The sequence below is a fragment of the Bos mutus genome, chromosome 18, assembly GCF_027580195.1.
Source record: "Bos mutus isolate GX-2022 chromosome 18, NWIPB_WYAK_1.1, whole genome shotgun sequence".
Lineage (NCBI taxonomy): Eukaryota > Metazoa > Chordata > Mammalia > Artiodactyla > Bovidae > Bos > Bos mutus.
In genome coordinates, this window is record NC_091634.1 from 23,216,683 (window position 1) to 23,244,649 (window position 27,967).

At 38.9% G+C, this 27,967-nt stretch overlaps 1 protein-coding gene across 3 annotated transcripts in view; it reads right to left on the reverse strand.

The window, feature by feature from the left end:
- The window catches only part of PHLPP2 (PH domain and leucine rich repeat protein phosphatase 2), a 63,350-nt gene that overhangs the window by 17,255 nt on the left and 18,128 nt on the right, over positions 1 to 27,967 (reverse strand). Inside the window, exons 3-11 of one of the 3 annotated variants that reach the window (XM_070388049.1) lie at positions 25,303 to 25,436; positions 17,351 to 17,541; positions 11,551 to 11,676; positions 10,251 to 10,405; positions 8,355 to 8,501; positions 7,741 to 7,971; positions 5,997 to 6,199; positions 4,076 to 4,136; positions 539 to 634 (exon numbers count right to left, since the gene is read on the reverse strand). In XM_070388049.1, the coding sequence (XP_070244150.1) occupies positions 539 to 634; positions 4,076 to 4,136; positions 5,997 to 6,199; positions 7,741 to 7,971; positions 8,355 to 8,501; positions 10,251 to 10,405; positions 11,551 to 11,676; positions 17,351 to 17,541; positions 25,303 to 25,436 (1,344 nt within the window). Of the gene's footprint in view, positions 1 to 538; positions 635 to 4,075; positions 4,137 to 5,996; positions 6,200 to 7,740; positions 7,972 to 8,354; positions 8,502 to 10,250; positions 10,406 to 11,550; positions 11,677 to 17,350; positions 17,542 to 25,302; positions 25,440 to 27,967 lie in introns of all 3 variants that reach the window. The other 2 variants (XM_070388048.1, XM_070388050.1) reach the window with 2 other exon arrangements.

Below are 27,967 nucleotides of genomic sequence, written 5' to 3' on the forward strand. Positions count from 1 at the left end.
TATTTATACAGCACAGTGGCCAAAAGTGAGGCTTTGGAGTAAGAATGACTACATTTAAACGCCAGCTCCTATCACTTCCTAGTTAAGTGCAACAATGGACAAACTATCTAACCACTCTAAGCTTTAGTTTCCTTATTTGTAAGATGAATAACAGCACCTATAAAATAAGATTAACACAGGATTAAATAAGATAATGAAAGTAAAATTCTTAGAACATTGCCCAGCTCATAACAAATCACTCAGTACAAACATTCTATTATCACTAACAAGTCACTGACCTCTGCCAGCAACTCTTGTACACTGTATCACAGTTATCTCTGCACAGGTCACCCTTACTGTCTGCTTACTAAGTTCCTTGCCAGCCAAGACTAGGCTTGACGTCTTACTGTACTCCTTACAGCACTCATGCTGTCCTGCACTCAACAGATACTCAATGTTTACTGAACAGATGAATCAAAGCATCCTTGACAGGCAACCCAAATATAGGAAAATTATTTAATTAAATGCATAAATAATATATATATTAACACATGAATACCTCATGGGAACCTCTGTCAGGAGATTATAGCTCACGTCTAGTATTTCTATCTTCTTTGCTTCACAGGCCCAGTCAGGGACACACTCTAGCAGGTTTCTGCAGAAAATAAATGATTAAAGGGTATCATTTTGAATGAGGAGGAACTAACACTGTGTCACCAGTCTGTAACACATCCACCCCTGTGCTCCCCGAGGGCAGAAGCACAATCCCCAGGGCACCCCTGGTGTGCTGCCTGGAATACAGTAGATGCTCAATGAATGTCGCTGACAGAAAGGTAGAGAGAAAGAAGCACCCACGTGTGTGATACTGGATCAACTCTGTTGGGACTCGATGAAGATATGAAGACCTTTAGCACTAAAAGCACACACGTGGCAGGATGGGACAGGAGAGAGAGGGGAGGAAGCCTTAAAGGAAGATGAGGCACCGTACACGTATCTTCAAAGCTGAGGAGGATATCCCCAGGTGATGATGACTGGGGGAGAAGAGAAGTGAATTCTGGGGGAAAAGAACCAAAGAAATAAAAGTGAGGAAACAAGAACAAAAGGTAACATGTCAGGGGAAATTGCCAGATCTTTGAGAATGTGAATTCAAATCTTAGTAGAGCACTGGGCAGATCCTCAGTCACAGGAATTTTATTTTCAGATGTTACTTAGTTTCCCTAAGCCCCAAAGTCTCTACTGATGAATGGATCAGTACAATGAGGCAGAGTGAATGAAGTAAATGCTGCAAGAGAAATGCAGAAGCTGCTCTGACTACTCAGTGAAGGAAGCCCTTCAAGGCAAGCCCCCTAAGAAATATGACATTTGTGGTAGAATGTTGCACAATGCCCTGAGGTGTGGCGGGCATGTCAAGCAAGAGGTTGACAACATGCACTAGAACACAGAGGCAAGAAAAGAGTAATAAGTAGTTTGGTGATGCTGGAGCAGCAAATACGGAGCAGAGTGAGAAGAAACAAGGCTGGAAAGACCTAATCAACTCTCAGAGGCTGTGACCTTATCCTGCAGGTGTAGGGGGATCACTGAAGGGTTTGTGAGCATCGAGGAGACAATGTCGGTTTTGCACTTTAAAGAGCTCACTCTCTGAATACAAGAGGTCTGGCTGAGGTGGCTGTATTATTAAAAGGAAGCGTAATCAGGAAACTGTGAGGCAATTTTATCCCAAAAGGAAATGATAAGGGCCTCAATGAGTACTGATATACGTGGAAGGGAAGGAAAAGGAGCCAGATACACTTAGGAGGCAAAAATTAAAATGACTTACAAATGGAGTAAACATGTGAGTAGAGCAGAGAGAAGAATCAAAAGTGACATCAGAGAGGAAATCCTATCCAGAGAAAGGACTGAGAAGCTCCAAATGAGGCTGAGAATCACGAATTTCAGCGGTGTCCATCTTGAGCTGATCGTCTCATGATAACACCAAAAGGTGAAACAGAAAACAAGACAAATCAGTTAAAGTGCTGGTGGAGGGGCGGATAATAAATCTCATTTTGCACATATCTGAGGTATTTGGAGACATGCAGGAGGAAACGTCTATTATGAAATTGGACACACAGGTCTGAGGCTGAAAGAAGGGAGTCTGGACTGGTGCTCTGGGTGATGCTGACACTGAAGTGTAGTGAGATCCTGGGAGTAAATGAGATTGTGTCAAATGAGAAGTGCAGTAGCCAAGGACAGACCCTGAGACAAGTTACCTTTAAAGGGCTGGCTAAGAAGAGACAGGAGAAATGGTCAGAGGGGCATGAAAAAAATCAGACTGTATCAGCCAGCCAAGGAAACAGCATGGCTGAATAAAAGAGAACAAGGTGAACAGTGTCAATATAGAAAAGTTCCACAAGAGGAGGTCTAAAGCCAGCTGTCGTGAACAACTGGAAACAGGAAAATGTGCCAAGAAATATGGATAATTCTTGAGAAATGTGGACAAAAAAAGGGATGAGCAAGATGAAGGAACAGAATAGTAGCTGGAAGGAGTGCAAGATAATGGGAATGTTTATTTGTTAAGACAGGAGATATAAACGTGCACAGAAACCAAGAAAGACACTGAGCACATGTGAAAGGAGAGAAGGAGGGCTGACTAACAGAGCAAGGTTCAGGGCAGTGGGAATGGATGCGATCAAAGGCACAGATGGCTGGGCTGGCCTGGAATAAAGAAAGCTGAGAAAGCATATGGATCTACCTGAATTTTAGCAAGGGGGTAGGAAGCTAAGAGAGATCACCCACGATGACCTCTATTTTCTCAGTCAAGTGGGAAGCTGAGCTTCAAAGCAGAGGACATAAGAAGGGGAGGGGCCGAAAGAAGCCAAGCAATTTGGAACAGATCCAGGACCCTGGAAAGAACTGACAACAGAAGAAACTCCAGATGAGGCTGGAAACTGTGAATTTAGGGTGGGTCCACATGATTTTCTTCAGTAATGATCAAGTTCAGTGCGGAAGGTAAATCTTCGTCACGAACCATGCAGAGGTTTTGCTGACAGGAAGACAACAGAAAGAAATGGATGGAAGGGAATCTAGAACAACAGCTTAATAATAATGATGATAAAGTCACAACAACAAAAGGAAACCTGGCTATCATGGCTAATATTTCTTGAGAGACTATTTTATGCAAGGTACTAGGCTATAATGTTGCATTTATTGTCTCACTTAAACTTTGTGGCAACTCTGACCATATAGGATTCCGGCCACTGCCCGTTCCACATGCTGCCACCACTCTATACTCACAGCACTTATGATGCTGCCCTCTCGATGCTTGTCCGATTGTCAAGACAAGCTAGACTGTAAAACTAGACTGTAAAACTCAGCCACTGACTCCTGAATGCCTAACACAGTGTTAAAAATGAATGAAGGAAAGAAAGCAAACCTCATTTATGTTTATTCTTGACCACTGACAGAAAAAATAAAATCCTGAATATAATTAACATTGTTCTGCAAATCAGATCGACATGGCTCACAAGAGTAAGAGAATAACATTTTAAGTCACTCAAAACCAAGAATTATCTGATTCCAATTGGAAAAATCAATGCCCATGGAAGGGAAAGTCTTTGTTTGCAACTCATTCTAAATCCACAAACTGTAACAATGAGTAATTCAGAGGCACCTTTCCTTTAACTAGATCAGTTCAGTTCAGTCGCTCAGTCATGTCTGACTCTTTGCGACCCCATGGACTGCAGCACACCAGGTTTCCCTGTTCATTACCAACTCCCAGAGCTTGCTCAAACTCATATCCATAGAGTCGGTGATGTCATCCAACCATCTCATCCTCTGTCATCTCGTTCTCCTCCTGCCTTCAATCTTTCCCAGCTTCAGGGTCTTTTCCAATGAGTCAGTCCTTCACATCAGGTGGCCAAAGTACTGGAGCTTCAGCTTCAGTACTTTGACTAGATAGTATGGCCATTAAATGTACTCCTTTAGCCAACCTTTTGCCCTTCTCTATTATCCAAGTATTTCAACATATTGGGATTTTCTATATCTCAAAACTGCCAGAGTGCCCACAGATATCTCTTAAGTATAGGAATCAAACAACTACCACTCCATGAGACACACTCACCGGGAGAGTTCTAGAGACGTGAGCAGACTGGGTACTGGATAGACATTCACTGTTGTCAATCCTAATCAGAGAACAGATTGGTGTTAGTGACATTCTCCAAAGAAGAATGTAACTCAGAGGAAACGTGGGGGAAAATCGATAAAAATTTGTGTCATCTTCTGAGATGAACTAAAGATAAAAACCAGTAAGTAGGGACTTCCCTGGTAGTCCAAAGACTTTGACTTCCAATGCAGGGGACACAGGTTTGATCTGTGATTGGGAAGCAAAGATCACACATGGCTTATGGCCAAAAAATCAAAACATAAAACAGAAGCAATACTGTAATAAATTCAATAAAAGACATCCCTGATGACTAGGGAGGGCCTTTCCCTCTGTTAACTGGCTATTTGTATAAATCCTTCCATGAAGCTGAAAGCTGAGTTCTTTACTCTTAAGGTGTCAAAACCTCAAGTGTTGGTATGAATTCTTCTAGGTTGTAGAATTTAAGGATTCTGTGAACAGAACAATTCTTTTGCTCTGTTCTGTGATAGAAAGGTATTACCTAAATTTGCATTTCTTTGACACTTAGTGAAATTAAATATCTTTTCTTCTTTAAACACAGAAAAGCAGTTACAATTGACCCTTGAACAATGTGGGGGTTACAGGCACTGACCCTCTGAGCAGTTGAAAATCCATACAAAACTTTATGTAGTGTTTATATATATATATATATATATATCTGTACACACACATACATATGTATGTATATACATATATATACACATATATAAATACTACAATACTACACAATCCATGATTGGTTGAATCCAGATACAGAATCATGAAAACAGAGGGCTGACTGTAAAGTTACACTCAGATTTTTGTCTAAAGGGTTTGTTTGAGGTACCCCTAAACCCTGCATTATTCAAGGACCAACTGTATTTACTACTGAAAAAACTCCATGTTTAAGTACACCCGTACAGGGAATTTCCTGGTGGTCCAGTGATTAAAATTCAGCATTTTCACTGTCATGGCCTCAGTTCAATCCCAGATCAGGGAACTAAGATCCCCCAAGCCCCATGTCATGGCCAAACAAAACAAACAAACAAACAAACAAACAAAAACCAGACCTGTGCATTTCAAACCTATGTTTTCCAAGAGTCAACTGTGTAACTTCCTCAGTAAAGAATTCTCTATAAACAGAATGGCCTCAACAACTATGAGGCCTTTTACATTGAAAAATAGCCCTGGGGCAAATAAATCACTATTGAAGTGAAGGGCTTCTCATTCTGGAACTAAGGCAGCACAAGGTTTTAGACTAGAGACTGGTAATCTTCTGTCAAGGGCTAAGCATTTAGTAACATTTTGGCCTTTGCAGGCCATGTGGTCTCTGGCAAAACTACTCAATCATTTTGCCACTGTAGCAGAAGAGTGGTTAACATGCAAACGAACGTAGGTGTGTTCCCATCAAACTTTATTCAATTAAATTTGAATTTCATATAACTTACCCATGTCAAAATTATTTTTCCTTTGATTTTTTTAAAACCCAACCATTAAAAAACATAAAAACCCATTCCTCAAGGGCCACACAAAATGAGATGTAGGCCAGATTTAGCCCCAGGGCTGCAGCTGGCCAACCCATGTTGCAAGACTATTACTGATATTCTCTTTTGAACATGCTTGCCTACCCTAACATCCTGGCATTTTGCAAAATGCCTCTGATTATTATAACGTTTATTTAGTGAAGCTCAAATAATCCTGCAACGTCTTTTTATGCATATCTCAACCACTGAAGTGCTGACTGCAAACTTAAAGCTAGGTCTCCATGAACCTCAAACTCCACTTGGCACAGTGGCTGAGGAACACCTCATATGCCACTGTTCTTGGATAGCTCAGACAAGAGGTACAAGAGGAAATACAGGAGGCTGGGTAGAGAACTCACTGTTCGAATTGGCGTAGAGAGTTCGAAGGGAGAAGCCACTGAGCGTCAGCTCCCTCAGCTGGTTCCGCTCACAATGCAGCTGCTCCAAGTTGCACAAGGAGCTAAGATCTAAGTCAGTCAGCCGATTGTCCCGCAAATCCATGTGGGTGATGTATTTATTTCCCTCCAGATTCTCAATAATCATGGTTTTTAGATGGTTCATCCTTAATATTCAGAAATAAGAAAATCATTAGAATAAATTCTACTAAATGTGCTTACCAAAAGAAAAAACAGATGTTCTTCTTGTCTCTTTGCGCAACAACTTAAGAATTTTACTCCTTGCCTCATTTTGCAAGGTACTATGTAAATAACCACAGATAGTTGTACCTTGGGTTCTTTGTTTACAAGCTAAGTTAGAGACTGTGTAGATTGGGAAACACATGTACAAATTAAAGAGAAAGAAAAGGGGACCATGTCCACAAACAGTTAGTCTAAAACCTGCATCCAAATACCTAGTAAGGTTAGGCAGGGATGAAGGAATAAAACAAAGAAATGAGAAGATGAGTATAACCTTTGGGGCTGGGACTAGCAGGACAGTCATAGAGTAAGTACCACATAAAAGCAAGAGCAAACAGCCACACTGCCTCTCACTGCTCTGCCTCCTCTCCAGTGCCAAGATTCCCATTACATTAATTAAGGGAGAGGAAAACAGTCTGTTATCTATATGGAATAGTTCAAGGGCAAGTAAAAGAAAACGATGACTTCTTTGATTTCTTCTATACAGGTATATGATTTAATGCATGCAGGCTTGTTCTCATTTTCCTATTCTTCAATAAATTTTTGTTACTCTGTCTTTATGAGGGACATCAATGGATTAGTGTAAATGACAGAACATTCAGTATGTGTGTTTTACTACTTTCGTTTAGGAAAAGATTACAAATAAATAATTTTAAAAAGGAATAAAACTCATTAAAATATATTACTAGTAAAACTGGTAACATTTCAATTCTAATACCACAGATATCAAGAAGAAACCCAATGATTCAACAGAAAGATGTCAAGTTTATTATGGAAAAATACAAACCACCAATAAGCATACAAAAAGATACTCAACCTCATTCATAATAAATGCTGATTAAAATGATGAAATGCTATTTTCTTCCTACTACAGTAACAAGGAAAAAGACTGCTAAAATCCAACATTGGTAAGGATGAAAGGAAATGGGAATTCTCATAAAATGTTGCTAGGAGGTAAGTCAGAACAATCTTCATCTCTACCACATGGTACACCTATCTCATTCATAAATCTCTCTACCATTAAGTGAAAAATGAAGCTTTACTACAGCTTTAAAAACATACATTGTTCTAAAATCCTAATGGTTTCAAGAGTCTTTATTTTTAAAAAGAAAATGTAAAGGAACACCAGAGGTAGACAAAAAGAAAGTGCAGTGAACAATGACCAAAACAGACTTCCCTGGTGATACAGTGGCTAAGCATCCCCCTGCCAGTGCAGAGGGCACAAGTTCGATTGCTGTTCTGGGACACATGACGCAGAGCAACTAAGCCCGTGCACCACAACTACTAAGCTGGTGCTCTAGGGCCCACGAGCCACAACTACTGAGCCTGCATGCTGCAACTACCGAAGCCCATGTGCCTAAAGCTTGTGCTCTGCAACAAGAGGAGCCTCCGCCTGCCGCAACTAGAGAAAGCCCACAAGCAGCAGTGAAGACTCAGTGCAATCAAAAATGAAAAAGAATGATCTCACCTCAAATCCACATGTTTGACATGGCTCATTCGTTTCAGCACCCCCAGGTTTAGCACTTCCACTCGGTTTCCGGCCATAAACACTTTATCCAACATAGTGAGTTTCTCATAAACCTCGGGAATTTGACTAAAGTTGTTGAAGGAAATTCCCAGGGAGGACAGCTGTTGTAGATTTCCCAGTTCTTCAGGTAAAGCGGTCAGGAAGTTGCCATCAAGACAGAGGGTTTGAAGACTGCAAGAAGAAAACAACACAAAACTCCCTGATGAAACGTTTTAACTGGAATGGATAGAACTAGAATTATGGATTTTTACTTGATACTAATTTATTATAAATCCAATATGATTAGATGCCCTCAGTCTATCTATAGAGACTTACTAAGATGACTTAAATACAGATGGTCCCTTTAACATCAAGGGTAGTCAGAGCCTCCATGGTTAAAACTGAGGGACTAGTCTCTTCTATAGGCAAGTAATTGCTGCTGACTAGAATTCTCAAAATTTCATGATCTATTTCACTGCAAGAGCTCATGGAACTACCTTTATTCCAAATACCAGACAAGTTCCTTACACTGCAAACAAAGGAAAAGACAAACCCAGTAAAAATCAGGTACTTACTTCAGCAGACTGCCAATCTGACTCGGCAGGTCATGGAATCCATTACAGGAAAGGTTGAGCTCAGTCAGGGTAGGAATTTCACATAATAATACAGGAAATGACCCAAGCTTATTATGGGACAAGTTCAGGCCCTTCAGCTGAGAAAATCTAAAAAGCAAAGGCACATTATACTACTGAATGAAAAAGTGATGTTATAAATGTCCATCAAAGAATGTGTTCTGCATATATTTACTGAACATTCAGTATGTGTCCAACTGTGTGTGGCACAGACACCAGGATGACTAACGCCCAGTCTGAGCTGTCAAGGAAACCAGGTCTGGTGAGGTGGGAGCTGTTCTCTCTTCTCCTCAGAAAGGCAGAAACTCTTGGAAAACTCACAATGGTACAGTTATTTTCTATCAAGTTGAATCAATACCATTATTGATATGCTTCAAATAATTTCCTTTATTAAATGTCTACATGGAATATACAAAAGCCTTACAATTAATCAATTCATGGACACAGGACTAGCTAACAAACCTGTGGATCAAATCTCATTACCAGCAATTTCTCTTTTTGTAAATGACTGAGCCAGTTAGTTTAAAAATACGTAGGTGATATGCAGTTTTACTGTAATGTGATGATACACAACACAAAATAGTAATTTTCAACACTTCAAATTTTTGTAGAAGTATCTACATAATGTCTCACTGAGAGACAGTATCATCATAAACTGGATCCTGAAGAGTCACTCCTGTAATTCTACTTAAGAGTATTATACTTCATTATTATACCAGTGCAAGATGGTACGGCTAAGGTGACGATCTCCACAATGATGAACCGTATCATCTGCTTCTAGACTTGAATCCATGGTACCCCTCTCTAACATTTCTCTTTGAAAATTTCAACTTTTGTCTTCCATATATCCTGACTTTGAGTACTGATTGTTCCTTTGGTTTGGTACCTTGACTTCCAATTTCCTAAGCCAGCCCTCAAACAAGATTAACCCTATTTTCATAGAAATTCAGAAGGAAATACTAGAAGTCCACTTCCTTAAAATTATAGCTTGTTTTAATTTTTAAACATCAATATCATTAAAATAATTATCTCATTACGACATAGAGGCTTATATTTGAAAACTTTGCAAAACATTTCAGATGAGGTAAAAATCATAAACTTTTTGAAAATTATGAAATACTAGTTACAAAGTATGTAAAATATGTCATTTCAATGTGCATTTAGCTTTTTGATTACCATGTAGTTTGAACGCTTTAACTTTCAATTTCTCCCCTCCCCACAAGAAGCCCAATTACTTACACCATATATTTATTCATTTCTACCCATTTTTTAAAGAAAGGAAGGAGGTGAAGTTGGAGGGTGGGAATGGGGAATATATTCTAACAAAGAAGATGGAAAAATATATGGGTCATTGTCACTTAGGACTGAAATGGTTCCTTTATTAGGAGAGAGAGGTTTCATCACTGACAAAAGGCTTGTGAGTTGGCAATAGCAGGTGCAAAGGAAAGATAAAAGCTCTAACTTGGGAGTGGAATTCTTGAAATTTGGCCTATTTCCTTTAAGTTATTTAAGTCTGAAACTTTTGATTTAAAAACTTCCCAAATATGGTATCTCTCTATTTACCCTGGCTGCAGATCATGCTCCACTGTCAATGACTTATAGAAAAAGATTATCCAGATCAAGGGCAGCTTGATGCTGCCTCCATGTCAGAAACTTTACATCTATCATATCTTATACAGAGGGAAAAGGGGGAGTGGGAAAACTGAACAAAAATTCTTACTTCTTCAAAAGGGAGGGGAAATTTTCAAATATGTACACAAGGGGTAAACATGCTTATCTACAGATATTGACTACAATTAGATTTTAGTAAGTTGGTCTGGAAACCTGTGCCCCACATACTTGTAGAAAGTGTCAAGGCCCCCTGGTCTTTCTAATTGCATGAAGTTGTGTCGCAAGTTGAGGTAGGTGATATCTTGACTGTAGAAGAGATGCTCAGGAACCTCCTCAAGGCTGTGACACGAGAGGTCGACAGTACTGATGCGCTGGGACACCACCTGGATAAGGTCACAGAGAAGAGCCATCTGAGCCAGTGCTGAATGTCTCCCACCCAGCGGAGGATGGAACAGCATTGACACAACAAGGAACCAATTAATAAGATGGGGAAGACAAAAAAGGTCATAAGATCTGAGTATTCATTTATAAGAAGCAGTGAATTTTTACTTTTCCCCCAAAACTGTAAGATGCTTGAAAAAACAGGTGTAAGCTGTAACATGTCTACAAGTTAAAAAAAAAAAAATCAAAAGATGGAAAGTTAGTAATAGCTCATGCAGGAAGTAAAGTTAAGATGATTCCAAGTAACTGTTCAAAACTTTAGGAGGGGATGTGATATTAAAAGATCTTTTAATATGGCCTTTTGTAGCCACACAAGCTCAGTTCCTAACTTGCGCAGTTTCTTCATCTGTCATGAGGAAAATTAAAAAACCAAGTATGCAGCACTGCTACTTAGCATGTAAAAGATGCTCAAAAAATATTAATTTGTCTTTACAAGAGCAGAAGAATAGAAAAGCTGTTTAAAATTGAAACTAGTTTTATTCATAGCAGATTACTATCACAAATACAGAAATAACACTGAAACAAGGTTTATATTGCTATAATAGTATACTAATATAACATGGGCTGTGAAAATGGATCTAAAAAAAACAAAATATCACTACAAAAGTCATTCATGTTTTGGTGGCATGTCATTATACTGAAACAATCTTTAATGCAACTACCTAGCCCCATAAAGAAAAATGCGTTTAAATCCTGAAAAGATGGCTAAGAAGACAAGAGAATTTGGAAAATGAAATATAATTTTAGAGCACTTCATCTTTAGGGGACAGCTCCATCTATCACAGACCACCAAGGTGGGGGGAGAGTCATTTGAACCTCATTGTGTCTCTACTCCTTCAAGCCCCTACCTTCCTCACAGAGTTGGTACCTGAAAACACTTTTGAAAGCGTTCTGCACTGTGCCAATATAAATAATAAGTTAAGGACCTGGGAGAATTCCATTTCATTCACTATGTATTCAGAAAAGCCTGGAGTGATGTACATAAGAATTATAATTCGATCTCTTGGGAGTAAGTTCAGTTTCAAAATATCTTTCTGTTGGTTTCTCTGCTCTCATCTCCCCATGAGGACGTCTGACAGCTTTTCACCTTGGAAGCTTGCCGCTGCCACCTCTGGTACTCAGCCAAAGTCTCAAAGCTGACAAGATAGGTCTGCGCTTGGGCTCCAGCTGAGCTGAATGCAAGGGAGTACTGACGTCGCTTCACTTCTTCTACCTGAAGAAGCGGGGAGAAAACCAGAACCAATTAAACAAAACAATTCCAATCCAAAAAACTACACGACAATAACAAAGACAAACAACTCAAGTTTTTTAACTAGGCAAAAGATCTGAAAAGATATTTCTCCAAAGACAGAGGAATGACCAATAAGCACATGATACAATGTTCTACATCACTGAGTGTGTGCTCAGTCGTGTCTGACTCTTTGTGACCCTGTGGACTGTAGCCCGCCAGGCTCCTCTGTCCTTGGAATTTTTTAGGCAAGAATACTGGAGTGGGTTGCCATTTCCTACGCTAGGGGATCTTCCCAACCCAGGGATCGAACCTACCTCTCTTGTGTCTCCTGCATTGGGAGGCAGATTCTTTACCACTGTACCACCTGGGAAGTCCTCTATGTCATTATTTATTAGATAAATGCTAATCAAAACCTCAAGGTACCACCTCATATCTGCTAGGATGATTAAAATAAAAAACACAGATAATAACAAGTGTTGGGTAACAAGCATTAGCAGGGACGCAGGGAAACTGAATCTGGGAATGTAATATGGTACAGTCACTTTGAAAAATAGTTGGGGAGTTCCTCAAAAGGTTAAAAGTAACCATGTAATCCCGGAGAAGGCTCCAGTACTCTTGCCTGGAAAATCCCATGGATGGAGGAGCCTGGAAGGTTGCAGTCCATGGGGTCGCTGAGGGTCAGACACGACTGAGCAACTTCCCTTTCACTTTTCACTTTCACGCATTGGAGAAGGAAATGGCAACCCACTCCAGTGTTCTTGCCTGGAGAATCCCAGGGACGGGGGAGCCTGGTGGGCTGCCGTCTATGGGGTCGCTAAGAGTCGGACACAACTGAGGGACTTCACTTTCACTTTTCACTTTCATGCATTGAAGAAGGAAATGGCAACCCACTCCAGTGTTCTTGCCTGGAGAATCCCAGGGACGGGGGAGCCTGGTGGGCTGCCGTCTATGGGGTCCCAAGAGTCGGACACGACTCAAGTGACTTAGCAGCAGTAGCAGCAACCATGTAACCCAGCAATTCCATTTCTAGGTATATACCCAAGAAAAAAATGCATCCACACAAAAATTTTCTGTGAATTACAGCAGAGTTATTCATAATAGGAAAAAGTAGAAACAGCCTCAATGTTCATCAACAGGTAGATGTATAAACAAAATGTAGTACATCATACAATACTATTCAGCCATAAATGAGAATAAAACACTGATACACACTACAACCCACATGAACCTTGAAAACATTACACTAAGTGAAAGAAGCCAGTCATAAAGAACCATACATTGTATGATTCCATTCATATGAAATGTCCACAATGAGCAAATCTGTAGAGACAGAAAGTAGATTAATGGATGCCTGGGGATAGAGAAGGAATGGGGAGATGAAGGCTAAGTAGTGCAGGATTTCTTTTCAAAGGGTCATAGAAGTATTCTAAAATCAATTATGATGACGGTTGCCCAACTCTGTGAATTTACTAAAAGCCACTGAGTTGCATACTTTAAATGGGTTAACTGTACAGTATATGAATTTCATCTCAATAAAGCTGTTTAGAAAAAACCAAAGGGGGAATTCTCTGGTGGTGCAGTGGTTAGGATTCTGTGCTTCCACTGCAGGGGAGTTTCAGAACAGGAGAGTCTGTAGGCCCACAAGGTAAGAGCCAAAGTTTTCACTTCAAAGGTAAGACTGCTCCATACCTTTTCACCACCACTGTGGTACACTGGAGATAGCTGTCTGCCTGCCTGCAAGGGGTACCCTGGCCTCCTCTTTGGACTCACCCCCTCTCTTACTTTCGAGGTGATGGGCTAGAAGCCATTTCTGACCCCGTCCAGCACAAACATGGGGCAGAATGAAGAACAGGGAACATGCAAACCCAAAGGTTACTATAAACTAGCAGAGACATAACCTGACTTCATGCTCTCCAGACCTACTAGATTTTAAAGGGGATAATCTTCCTCAATAGGTCCTTTTGAAGGTTCTTTGGATACCAGCCCCCTAATTCAACCATTAGTGGCTTCTCACCTACAGATTCCTTAACCAGGCTAACGCATACTATTCCAATAGGCAACCAGTCTCTCCTCAGACGTGAAGGAACCTGGTGGTCCACTGACAGCTCGTCCTCCAGTGATGTCTGCTGGCCCCTCCAGGTGGCCCCACCAGACATGAGAATCCACCCACCCACCCAATGGCTAGTGTTTCCTCTTAACCCAGTTGGGTCACATACTAACAAACCCAAGGAATACACAAGGATCCCAACACATGAGTTAGGCTCTGTGCTCTATCAATCACTAAAGCAGCCTATCTCATCCTCAAGACTTCCTGGTCAGAAGGCAGGACACCAGTGCACTATGTCCCCCTTACTGCAGGGAACCTGAATCAGGATTCCATGGGTTCTTTTGAAACCTCTTTCACTGGGCTTGAGGAAAGAGTCAGAACTTCCTCCAGTCCCACTTGGGGTGATGGTACGGATTCATAGCACAACAACAGCTTTCTTCACCAACCCAGCCTATATACCATTGATGAAGATGAAGTATTTTTATAGCTATGGAACCGCTTACATCTTTGTCTGACATCTCACTTCTGTATGTCATAGCTACTGAATCTCGGTGAGTCAGCTGGAAACTTCCAAGTTATAAATCATTAGACTTCTGGTGCCAAGTAAAGACTGAACCAAATGGCAGAAACACAAAATACTTTTAAACTAATAAGAATCATATTAAGAAGATCCAATAAAATTAAATAATATTCATAACATTCAATTGTGATGCTTACAACTAGGCTATTTTTATTAGTAATAAATCACCACAATTCAATGAGTTTGTGTCAAAATAAAGGACTTTGTTGAAATGAAGAACAGGCATTACTGATTGCTTTAGAATAATCTTTTCTTCTAGATATTTTTTATGGGATGTTTGACACAGAAAAATAGTCACATAATGTCAAATTCTGAGAAAGGCTTGTAAATCTCCCACTAGAAGTTAATTTGTCAACTTCGGAGTAATTTTGTTAAGTTTTGCAATATGTATGTTGAGACTACATGGTAATACACATAAAATGTTCCTCTCATCAGGTTCCAGTAAGCCTCCTTATCCCTATTAACGCTTTTGCACATTAATGTCTTTCTCAGGAGACAAGTTTTACTGAGGTATAATTTACATAAAATTTATGTGTTTTTTTTTAATTCATAAACTCTAAGTGAACAATTTGATGAGATACATAGTTGGACAACCACATCACCCACAAAACGTCCCTCATGGCTGTTTTGCGGCCAATCCCCTTCTTCCATATCCTGGTACGACCACTGGTTTCTTTTCTATGACTACAGTTTTTTTTTTAATTTCACGTAAATGGAATCATACAATAAATAGACTTTTACATCTGGCTTTTTCCACTTAATGTTTTGAGACTCACCCTTTTTCCTGTGTGTATCAGCAGCTCATGTCTTTTCACTGCTCAGTGGCACAGTGAATACAACACATGTGGATACAGCACATCTGTTTTATCAATTTACCATTCAGTGAACATTTGGGTTGCTTCCAGTTTGGGTCAATTATAACCAAAATTGCTAAGACCATTCACTTATACTTTTTGGAAATATTTGTGTTCATTTCTCAGTATCTAAGAGAAATGCTCAGTCATCTGAAAAGCAGATTTTTAACTATAAGAAACAAAAAAAACCTGTTTTCCAAAGTGACTGTGTTCCCAGTTGCTTCTCAACTTTGCCAAAATAGGTTATTTGTCTATTACCAAGTTGTAAATGTCTTGACACAAGTCCTATGTTGCATACAAACTTTCATGTGCTTTGTATGATGTTAATATAACCATACCAATTTTCTTTTGGTTGCTATTTGATTAGTGTGATTTTTCTATCATTTCACATTCAACCTTCTAAGTTTTAGGTGTGTCTCCTATAAACAGTAATTAGTAGAAAATATTTGGATTTATTTCCATGTCACTATAATATGTAATAACTTACCATGCTAATTATTTTGCTCCTTTTTCTCAATCCTTTTCCTGCCTTCTTTTAGCATTACAGAGTTTATATTCTCTTTTCCCACTCTACTTTTAGTAGTCATCCTTAAAATTTTTAAGTTTGTACTTGACCATTTTTCTAACAAAGCGTAAAGCTATTTGGTGGTGGCTCAGAGGGTAAAGCATCTGCCTGCAATGCAGGAGACCCGGATTCGATCCCTGGGTTGGGAAGATCCCCTGGAGAAAGGAATTGCAACCCACTCTGGTACTCTTGCCTGGAAAATCCCATGGACAGAGAAGCCTGGTAGGCTACAGTCCATCGGGGTCGCAAAGAGTCAACAGGACTGAGAGAGTTCTTTCACTTTCTTTCTTTCCTCTTATCCAAAGACTGCATCACATGTTCCTCATTGAACACATCACCAAATCCTGAATGCTGTTCAGGAGTTTGAGCTTTAGTTGTTGAAATTTATATTTAAAATATAAAAAAATTTAAATCTTTTTACAATCAGTATTAAATTTACTACCATATTTTATCAGTATTTGCATTCATCATCTATTCTTATATCTTCCACTCATCATCTGTTCTTATATCTTATACCTTCCTTTGAATTTACTTTCCTTCGATCCTTTGTTGTTTTCTTCTTTTTTCCCCTGTTTATTTGGAGGGGTGTTGTTTTTTAGACATACATGTTTAGTAGTTCTTTCAGTGAGGTTATATGCCAGCTCATTTGTTTTATGTTGGTTTTTTTTTTCCCCCTTCAGCTGTGCAGCTGAAGGACCTTAGTTCCCTGACCAGGGACTGAACCCAGTGAAAGCACCGAGTCTTAGCCACTGGACCACCAGGTAAGTCCCTCATTAATTTTTAAATGTCTGAAAATGTTCTATTTTGCCTTCAATCTTACAAAGTAATTCAACTGGATATAAAATACAAGTTGACATTTTCTCTCAGTAGCATTATCTGTTTCCAGTCATCTATCACTCTGATGACTTTGAACTGCTTTTCCTATCATGGAGAATTCTCTTGCACAGACGCAAAAAATGCAGGTCTCTCTGGCTGCTTGATAGGAGCTAATGAGCACTCCAGACTCTGAATTTCAGTCTAATGGGGGAAAAGGAGAAATAGGAAAGAATCTGTTTTGGTGGAGGATGCTAAGTTTCCAAAGGCAGCCTAGTTTCCAAAAGTAGCCACTACTTCTAGTTTCCAAAGGCAGCTGCTAGTGGCAGCAGCCCCTGGCTACTCTTGGTGGTACTACTGACAGCATTTAGTGCCTAGCAGTGGAAGCAGGGGTTTCTTCAACAGACGGGTTCTGCAGCAGAATCTGGGGCATGGATAGTCTCCATGAACATGAATTTGAGAAAACTACAAGAGATGCTGGAGGACAGAGGAGCCTGGCATGATGCAGTCTATGGGGTCACAACGGTCGGACACGACTTAGCAACTGATCAACAACATAGTCTTTGGACCTCTGAGGGGGTCTGTAATGTAAAAAACTTGTTTTATGTGTAAATTAGCCTGAGTCGGTTTCATTTAAACCTAAGAATGCAAAAACTCTGTGATGTAATCTTTAATAATGTTCAGAATGGCTTCTTTGAAAAGATGTGGAAAAAACTCTGAAAAGCATATGTGATTTTTTTTTTTTTTTTTAAATTAAGATGACCAAAGAAAGAGTAATTTATCTTTGTGGGTCTTACCTTTCCCCCAACCAGAGGCAATATGTGCATTTTCCCAGTCTGACAATCCTTCACTGAGGACACGATGAGGCAGGTGCCACAGAGAACAACCAGGCGTTCAGCCCACTTATGCAGCTGGGTCTTTCCCTTGCGTACATTATAGATGCCAGACAGAAGGATTCGATCCAGATGATCCATCTGGCATGGTTTTTCTGAAAATAAAAGAGTACATCAGAAGCCACCATTAAGGTAGTACAAAAATAATGAAAGGGAAAAAGAAAGCATTACATGTCAACATTCAGCAACCCTAATACAGATTTAAGTAACCAAGCAATATAAGTATTACAAAATAAGCTCTCAGTCTTAAAATGTTGTCCAGCCCTGAAGTTATATAATGGGAGCACTGTGAATTTCGGATGCCATTGTCAATCCTTCTTCCAGTCATAGCTCCCATGTACTCAAAGAAAGGCAGTATGACAGAGTAGTTAAGATCATGGACTCAGGAGTCAGACACTCAAACTTGAGTTCTGCTACTTACTTTGATTCCTTGAACTACATAATCTCACTGACCTTGACATTCCCCATTTATACAGTTCAGATCTTAATACTACCTACCTTTGGGAGGTCCTTATAAAAAATTAAGATAATGAATGTAAAGTAGTAATCATGGTTTTAGATACAAAAGAAGTACGGAATAAGAGACAGCCACTATTGTGCTTAGTCTATCGCAGAAGGAAGAAATTAATAACTAGTTCTGTACACAATCCTCCATCTTCCTGCTCTTTGTGAGGAAAAGCTTTTGGCTGATATTTCAATCAACTATCCCAATCACGGTAGCAGAAGCTGATACAGACATGCAAGAGCGTCTCTATCTTTTACCACCCTTTATAAAACTTTACACGACAGGTAACAGTGAACAAAACAGCATTATGACAGAAGAAATGTTCTTGGTTAAAGTACTACTGGAAATAGTAACTCTACACAGAAACGAACAGAAGTAGCAACAGTATGAGGCTGAGCAAACAGCAACAGACTGGGAAGTGAAAAAAACTGGGTGTACTCAATACTATTACATAATTGATTAAACCCTGGGCATCATGGTACCCTTTTGACTGTGTGTTTCCTGTATAAAAAATGAGGAAATGGTCTGGCTTACTTCAAAGCTTTAAACTTTGTATGTTAACACCACCATTTCTCCTTCCAGTCTAGGCCAATCCTTTCATCTATATTCTAAATTCCATGTTCCTTGGGGAGTTTGGTTCTTCTTCCTTCTCACTCTTCAACTCCACCCTCCCTATTGTTTCTATCAAAGCTACAAAAGCACTCCAGTTTTCTCCAGTTCCCTCTCAGTCTCAACTGTAGAATTCCTTTAGATCAGGGATTCTCCAATTTCTATGTGCCCAAGAATTATCTGAGAATTAGTTTACAATGCAGAACGCCAAGACCTACCCACAGAGAATTTAATTCAGAGGATCTGGGATGGAACAAAGGAAAGTATGTTTTTAACAAGTATCTCAAGTAATTTAAATGCAGATGGCCCACAAATCATATTTTAAGAAACTCTATAAGTTTATCCTTTTAAGGCTCTTTTCTTCTCATTTGTGCTTCTATAGTAGCTATCTGTAGCTACTCTCAGAAAGGAATATTCAATTTTGGGGGGAATAAGTTATTTATACACAAAATAATATGCTGTCTTATTATTTTTGGAGGGTTTGCTAAGTCTCTGATCTTCTGAAAGTGGTAAAAAACAGAATGAGGAAGTTCTAATAAATGTTTGGAATGACTAATAGTTCTAGTTAAAAACAGACTTACAATCTCAAAAGTCAAGACTAAGTGGAAAATTATGGTATACTTTGAAATGTCTATAAAGAAAATAGAAAATAGGGGCTTCCCCGGTGGCGCTAGTGGTAAAGAACCCACCTGCCAATGCAGGAGATACAAGAGACACAGGTTTGATCCCTGGGTCAGGAAGATCCCCTGGAGAAGGGTCTGGCAACCCACTCCAGTATTTCTGCCTGGAGAATCCCACGGACAGAGAAGCCTGGTGGGCTATAGTCTGAGCAACTAACACTTTCATTTTCATAAAGAACATGGATTATTTTATAATTTAAGAAAAAAAAAATGTTTCTAAAAAATCAAGGCGAGTTCTCTAACAATGCCCATAGTATAATCTCTAAACATTATGTTTCATTAAAATGAACCAGGAGTCCTTAGAAAAATCACCTATTTCTGGTGTGAATCAGATGATGAAAAGATCAGCTTAGGACATCTTTTTGTGTAAGAACTTAATGGAAAAATCTGGAATATTACCAAAGACTGTGCTGGGCTAGGCTTAGTCACTCAGTCGTGTCTGACTCTTTGCAACCCCATGGACTATATCCCCTCAGGCTCCTCTGTCCATGGGATTTTCCCAGCAGGAATACTGGAATGGGTTGCCACTACCCCTTCCGGGGGCTCTTCCTGATCCAGGTATTGAACCTGCATCTCCTGTGGCTCCTGCACTGACAAGCAGATTCTTTACCACTGAGCCAATTGCGTAGCCCAACTGGGGTCATGTTGGAAGGACACAGAAGGCAACCTGAAAGAGCTCCCAGGAACTGAGATGAGACAAATTAAGCATCAGAAAGAAAAATGTCTGCAATGAATTGAAACAAATATACATAAGCCCATGAGATCATGATGATACTCAAAACAGACAATAAAAAATGAAGTTACATAGACTTTGTGAATATAAACTGAAAAGTAAAGCAATATAACTTCTAGAAGTAATAAAGGGAAGGACTGCTAAATTGGACTCCATCAAAATGAAATACTTCTTTTAATCAAAAGATACGACTAAGGTTCTGGTTCTGAGTTAGAGAAAGCACACTCGGCCCTGTCTCTCCCATCGAATTCACCTATAAAACCTGGACAGAACATGTGGAACGCTGGAGAACCCCAAACAGGCTGAACACAAAGAAAGTCAAGCCCAGACAGTTCATAATCAAATTGCTGAAAATTAAAGACAAAGGAAAAATCTTTAAAGAAGCCAGAGGAAAACGAAGCACCGTTTATATGAGAACAACTGCTCGAGCAACTGCATGAAGGCTGTGCAGGAGCGCTCTGTGCTATCTTTCCAACTGCTCTGAAAAGCTAAAGCTAGTTCAAAATAAAAAGTTAAACCGATAAATAAACACTGGCTGATATTATCGGGGGTAAAAATGAAACATTTACTTACATCGCAAAAGTAAAACAGGAAACTTCAAAACAAATTTCAAACTTGGAAGCAGTGGTTGGTGAAGCAATCCCACCATCTGGTTTCATGACCCTGAACAAGTTCTATTAATATATTTTTAGGCCTTAATTTCCCAAGTTAAAGACCAAGGAGCTGGATTAGATGATCCCTAGTCCTGCCCAGGTCTCACATTTTATGGATCCTTTTTATTTCTCTAAACTGTTTCTCTATCAACTAAATACTAAGAGTACCTTAGAGGTTAAGAAGATGAGATTTAGAATCAGTTAAGACCTCTCCGGAGTAATAATATAATATCTACCTGAATGCTTGTAAGGATGAATTGAAAAACAGTACACAAAGTGCTCAGCACCTTAGTATGTGCTCAGCACATAGTGAGGGTATATAATAAAAGATAGTCATTATTAATATAATGAAAGTCCTGCCTTAAGCCTCCTTCTTTTCCTATATTTTAAGTATTACTTTCAATCTTTAACAGCTTCCACAGATTTAACACTCCCATGTACCTGACTCCCAGATCTGTATTTCCAAAGCTCCTGGTTCCACATATCTGACTACCTGCCAGACATCTCCAACTGGATGTCTACCACTGCTTACAGTTACACTTGCCTGAAACCAGATCCTTCTCACAAGTGAAGTCTTGTCATTCTCCCAAAGCCACCCAGGCTCAAAACCTCAGTCAGTTTTGCCTCTTAGGATCTCTTCCTCAACTCCTTTTTTTAATCAACCACCAACACTTAATATTCCTTCAAAAAGTCTCTATATGAATGATTCCTTCCATTCCCTACTTCGGATCCCTAATTCAAGCCTGAATTATTATCCATTCTGGTGCCAGAATCATCTTTCTCAGCCCCACTTGGATCCCATCACTTCCTCTACCATCTGTCAAATGAAGGGCAAATTTCTGATATTGTACTCAAGGCCCAGAACAATCTGGACTCAAATTATCTGATTCACAGAACATGAACTGAAATTCCTAATACCCTTCCTCTGTCCTCCTTTTCCTTTGTGATTACTGAAATTGTACCCATTTTTAAGGAACCAACTCAAAAACTACTTCTTCAGAAAGATTTCTCTGTTTCTAGAGACCTTCCTGATTTTCTAGAAGAACAGTAAAGGGGAACTTCCCCATCATCTATTACAATCTATCACGTAGGTATATTAATAAAAAATAGTGTTGGTATTAGCATTAGACAAAGAGATCAATGTAATAGGATAGAGTCCAAAAATAAACCTCTGCCTATATAGGAACTTAATAAAGGCAATGCATCAGATCAGTAGGAAAAGGATGAGCTATTTCATAAGTATTGTTGGGACAACTGGCTATCAGTAGAGAAAAAAAAAATTAAGTTAGATTCCTACCTCATATCACATTTTAAAACTATAAAAATACTTCAAGAAAATATAGAGGATGTTTATGACCTAGGACAGGAAAGGAATGTAAATGTATTAAAGGAAAATATTCATAAATATGATTAAGTAAGTCTTCTGCACCATAAAAAACAATAAATAAAACTACAAAACAAGTTACAAGCTGGAAGAAAAATATGTCACAAATACAGCGTCCAGAGGATTTATATTCAGAATATATACACAAGTCTTTCAGATCATAAGAAAAAAGATAAACAGAAATATATAAAGGCTAATTCAAAGAAGAAACTAAGATCTACTATAACTATGAAACAATATTCCACCATTCTAGTAATCAAGGAAGCAAAATTAAAACAATAAGGCCATCATTTAATCCATCAGATTAGTAAAAACTTTAAATGCTAATAATATTAAAAGTCCCAATAATTTCATGTTTAAAGATATACTCTGAAGAACAGGTGTACAAAGATGCAGTTTTACCATAATGCTACGTAAAATAGCCCATCACTAGGGAAACTGTTATATAAACTCTAATACATACGTGACATTCAACAGTATGCAACGTAAAGAAATGCATGTAAAAGAGTTTTAAAAAAAGACCTCCAAAATGCTGCTGGGAGAAAAACAGCATGAAGACCAATACCAAATGATAGGATTTATGTAAAAAAAAAAAAAAAAAAAACGAAACATATTTCTAGAAATACACATTAGATAGGAATAAAAGTTAGAATATTCTCAACAGGTATATACCAAATTGATTAGTATATCATAATTATCACACTATATGTCATTGCTTAATAGATAGCCACTACTGGTATACACTTGTACTGACTCAAAAACACCACTTGTAGGAATCACTTCCTCCCTCAACCCTAGAGGTCAACCATTCTCTTGACTTTTAGAATAATCATTTCCTTGTTTTCTTTGTATTTTTGCTACTTATGTATTAGTTATAGCAGTTTTAACTACTGTAACAAAAAGAATGTATCTAACTCAACAGAAATCTAATTCTCTGCTAGGGAGGGCAGTATGGGTTGCCAGGAGTCAACTCTGTTGAGAAACTCCAGCTGAAGGTGGCTTTGCCATTTCAACACATGACTTCAATGTTGCTCAGATGACTGCCTTCCTAGCCTACAGGAGAGGAAAAGAACAAGAAGTCTGCATGGGAAGGTTTAGGAACCAGGTGTAAAAGTGGCACCCAACAATTTCATTCCTTACCACTGATGAAAATTTTGTCACAGGTGCACATCTAACTGCATAAAAGATTGAGAATGAGGTAGAGCTGAGCAGTCAAGGCCAGTGTTGTTACGGAAGAAGGAAAGAGCAGATCTGATGGACAAACAGTGGTCCTGTCACACATCTCTAAACAATACGGCTGAGTTTGGCTTGTTTTCAAATTTTAAATGAATGGGAACATAATATGTGATTCTTTTGTATCTAGTTTCTTCTGTACGTGTTTATGCCCCTTGGATGGAAGTGTCTCAGACAACCTGTGAGAGAATATGGGACATAAAGAAATGCTCAGGCTGGGTGCTATGCTACCTGAACTATTCAGTCCCAGCAAGTCACACCTCCCAGACTCCACTTCCTCATACATAATAAGGAGTTGATTAACTGACTCTCTTAATCTCTGTGATCAATCATAATACCCACTCATCTTTAGTCACACATGTTATTTCAAGGCTTTTACATCATGAATCTGCACTGAGTCATTCTACTCATTTTTCCCCAGCACCCACACCAGCAAGACTGATAACTGGCATTTGCACAACGGCCCTTGAAGTACTGAGCAACTTTTATATTCGGCAAACACATCAAAACTAACTGGCCTGAACTTGGGCCCCTCTGACCCTCGCCTTATTAAGACTATATTCTAACTGAAGGCAACTCACCAAAGGCTCTATACATGAAATATTGAAAGCTGATTGATAAGCTATTAATATTTGCTTCAAAAAATACTTCAAATTCTTTAATACTCCTTTCTTCAAAAGGTGAGGCCTAATTCCCCACTCAACAGTGTGTGCTGTTTTTGGTGACACAATTCTAATGAACAGAAAGTGGTAAAAAGAATGGTGACTTATGAAACTAGGTCATAAAAACTGAAGTCGGTGTGTGTGTTTGCATATACATGTATGCACACGCTCATGTGCATGTGTGTGTGTCTCATTGCTGGGGGCAGCTAGCTGCCACAACATGAAGATATTTACACACCTTGAGAGAGGGGTCCACATAGCGAGGAACTGAGATCTCCTGACAAAAGCTGGTGAGAAACTGGGGCCTTTACCAACAGCCACATGAGTGAGCCAGGTTACAAGTGAATCTTCCAGCCCGACTCAAGCCTATACAGCTTCAGCCAATAAAAGAGTACTATCTCAGGGCTTCCCTGGTGGTCTAGTGTTTAAGAATCCACCTGCCAACAGAGGCGACACAGGTTTGAGCCCTAGTCCAGGACAATTCCATATGCTGTAGGGCAACTAAGCCCATGCACCACAGCTACTGAGCCTGCACTCTAGAGCCTGTGAGCTACAACTACTCAAGCCTGCGTCCCTAGAGCCTGTGCTCCACAACAAGAGAACCACTGCAATGGAAACCCACGCACCACAACTAGGAACCAGCCCCTGCTCTCTGCAACTAGAGAAAGCCCGCGCACAGCAACGAAAGACCCAATGCAACCAAAAATAAAAAAAGAAATAATTTTTTTTAAAAAAGAATAAAGTACTTAGGATAAATTTAACCAAGGAGGTACAAGACTCATACACTGAAAGGAAAAACAGCCCTAAAAAACAATAAAGCTTACTAAATTCAGCAATATACACATCTGATGAGTCCATCAAATGCTAAGTCATATATAATAACTACCTACTTCTGAACATTCTTGAACTGTCCAGAAGTTCATGAACCTTATAAGGAATTTAAAAATCTGAAACTAAAGCTCTAATTTGATCGAGATGGTGGCAAAGGTACATAATAATTCGGAAGTCAGCAAAACACTAGAACAAAAAGAGCAAAAATAAAAAGAGAAGACTTTTGCTGTTGTTTTCTGACTGCCTAATTTAAGGCAGCTTTGAATAAAATATTTTTAAAAGGCTGAAGTTACAGGTACAAATAATCAATTAAAAATAGTTAATGCTATATTTAAAATGGATAACCAACAAAGACCTTCTATAAAGCACAGGGAACTCTGTTCAATGTTATGTGGCTGCCTGGATGGGAGGAGAGACTGGGGGAAGAATGGATTCATGTATATGATTGACTGAGTGCCTTTGCTGCTCATCTGAAACTATCACAACATTGTTAACTGGCTATACCCTAATACAAAACGTTTTTTTAAAACAGTTAATATATTCACAAAGCCACTGAAAATTCTTACCACCATAAAATCGGAGCATACAGCCAAGGTCAGGATTTGCTGCCTCCTCTTGTATTCGTGCAGGGTCATCAAACCCCAGCCTGGATAAGTAATCATAAACAATCTGAAGAGGTCGTTCGGTAGGTTCCAGTCTCCTGCTTACACAATTCAGAAGAAAAATATTTGGTAAGCTATAAACACACTTTATTTGATTTTTAAAATCTTCTAATATGCTCTAGATTTTTACTTCTATATCAATTTTCTTTAATATCTTACAATACAACTAGTGGTGCTCAAAGTTTCTGGTCTCAGGATCCCTCTGTAGTCTTTGAAGCCCCCAAAGAGCTTTTGTTTACATGGGGTTTATCTACCTATTGACATTTATCTACTTATTTACTGAGAAACTAAAATTAAGAATTTCTAAATATTTATTCATTTTTAAGTAACAATAAACCCATTACATGTTAACAAATATTTTCTGAAAACTGTTATTTTCAAAATAGGACAAATGTAGTGATAACATTTATACTGTTCAGCACTTTGTAAATCTATTTAATAACTGGATAACTGAAGGCAGATAAGCTCTAAGATGTGTAGTCTCTAGAAATCTCCAATGTATGCTTATGAGACTGAGAATTAAAAAGAAAATTAATACCCCATTATTATTATGAAATAGTTTTGACCTCATGAACCTCTTTAAAGAATCTTAGAGACCCCAGATGGTCCTTTGAGAATCTCTGGTTCAAACTTAAAGGCATCAAAACTATGAGGTGTAAAAGATTATACTCGCCCATAACTGATTTCACATAAGCTGGAACACAATTAAAAATGGAGACTTTGGGTTGCTGACCTCTGGCTTCATAGATGGATTTTTCCAAAAAAGTTAGGAATGAAACTGCCCAGTAATTACCCAGAAATCATTCTGTTTCATGGTTATGACTGAAAGCAAGGAAAAGCCAGAATGTCAGTAATCATTTGTGGCTTCTGGGGATACTGCATACTTTAAATCACACGAACTTAATGCTTCCTTTACAATTATTTTAGGAGAAAGCAGTTATAACAAGTACAGCAGCTGAGAGCATGAACTCCAAAAGTCAGACTGCCTGGGTCTGAGTCTTACTTCTGCCACTTATCAGCTCATGTGTGTCCTTAGACAAATTATTTAACCTCATTGACTTATTCCTCAGCAGCCTAATGAATGACAACAGTGCCTAACTCACAGGGTTGTTACTAGAAGTATTTATTTATTTGCTTATAAGAAGATATCGTACAGTACATAAAGGGCTTAGCAAATTATTTCACATGTAGTAGTGTTCGATAACGTACTGACAATTATTATTCAAAAAATTCTTAGGAACGGAATAAAATTTTAATGAGAATAAAAATAGAATGTCTCCCCCAACTGAAACAACAATCAAAAAACAAGTATAGGAAAGCCTATGTGTTTAAAAGATCTTGAAGAACATCACTCTTTAAAAGGATTCTGTTTAGAAAACTTAAGAGCTGTATTAATCACAAGAAACATGATACACCTTCCATCAAGGCATAAAGACATGAAGGATCTGTGTTTTGTGGTTCAAGAACTAGAAAATACTAGTTGACAATAAGATTTACTTTTTAAAAACATGAAATGAAAATACTACAAAGTGAAATATAAACAACTGTAAAATAAAATTATAATGTAGAAATGGAAATCATATTGATGCATACCAAAAAACAAAAAGATAAAAATAAAAGCCACGATGTGGCCCCTCCTGACCCTCCTGGCTCAGTTCTGACTTCCAGCTTCTGTAAACTCAGAACTACTACATGGGGAATGACCAAAAAACTAAAAGCCTACAAAGATCAGCAAATACTGAATCTAACAGAAATGGAAAATATACTTTTCAGAATAAAAACATCAGTTACAATGAATCTCCTATCAAATAAAAGAAAAGTCCACAAAGGGCTGTGACAATATTAAGCACCTTCCTCATACAATGGTAGAATCCTTCAAAGAAGGATACATTTTAAGAGACTTGTAATAAACTATCCTGGAGGGGTCAATTAGTCATGTAACAGGAAGACTGGCTGAAGGATTAAGCTGAAGACAGGGTGACCACGGGCATAAACAGCTCCATCTTTCCATGTCAAGAATGGTTATTAGATTTAGTCTAGACTGATCCAAAGAAAGGGACTATGAGCAGTGAGAAGTTGCACAGGTAGACTTGGATTAAAAATGAGGCAGAACCTTAATAATTAGAGATGCCCAATAATGAAACAGACTGTCCATCAAAATAGCTCTGAGAGAGCCACCTGTCACAGACAATTTAGAAGAGTCTGCTCTAGGAATCAAGTCAAGCCAGATGATCTTTAGGGTCTTTTACAATTCCGGGGTCTATGATGTATCTAAGACATCTTCCTGCTGCTGCTGCTAAGTCGCTTCAGTCGTGTCCGACTCTGTGCGACCCCATAGACAGCCTCTTACCAGGCTCCTCTGTCCCTGGGATTCTCCAGGCAAGAACACTGGAGTGGGTTGCCTTTTCCTTCTCCAATGCATGAAAGTGAAAAGTAAAGTGAAGTCGCTCAGTCGTGTCCGACTCTTAGCAACCTCATGGACTGCAGCCCACCAGGCTCCTCCGTCCATGGGATTTTCCAGGCAAGACATCTTCCTAGTATAATACAAATTCTACCTAAACACTGCTAT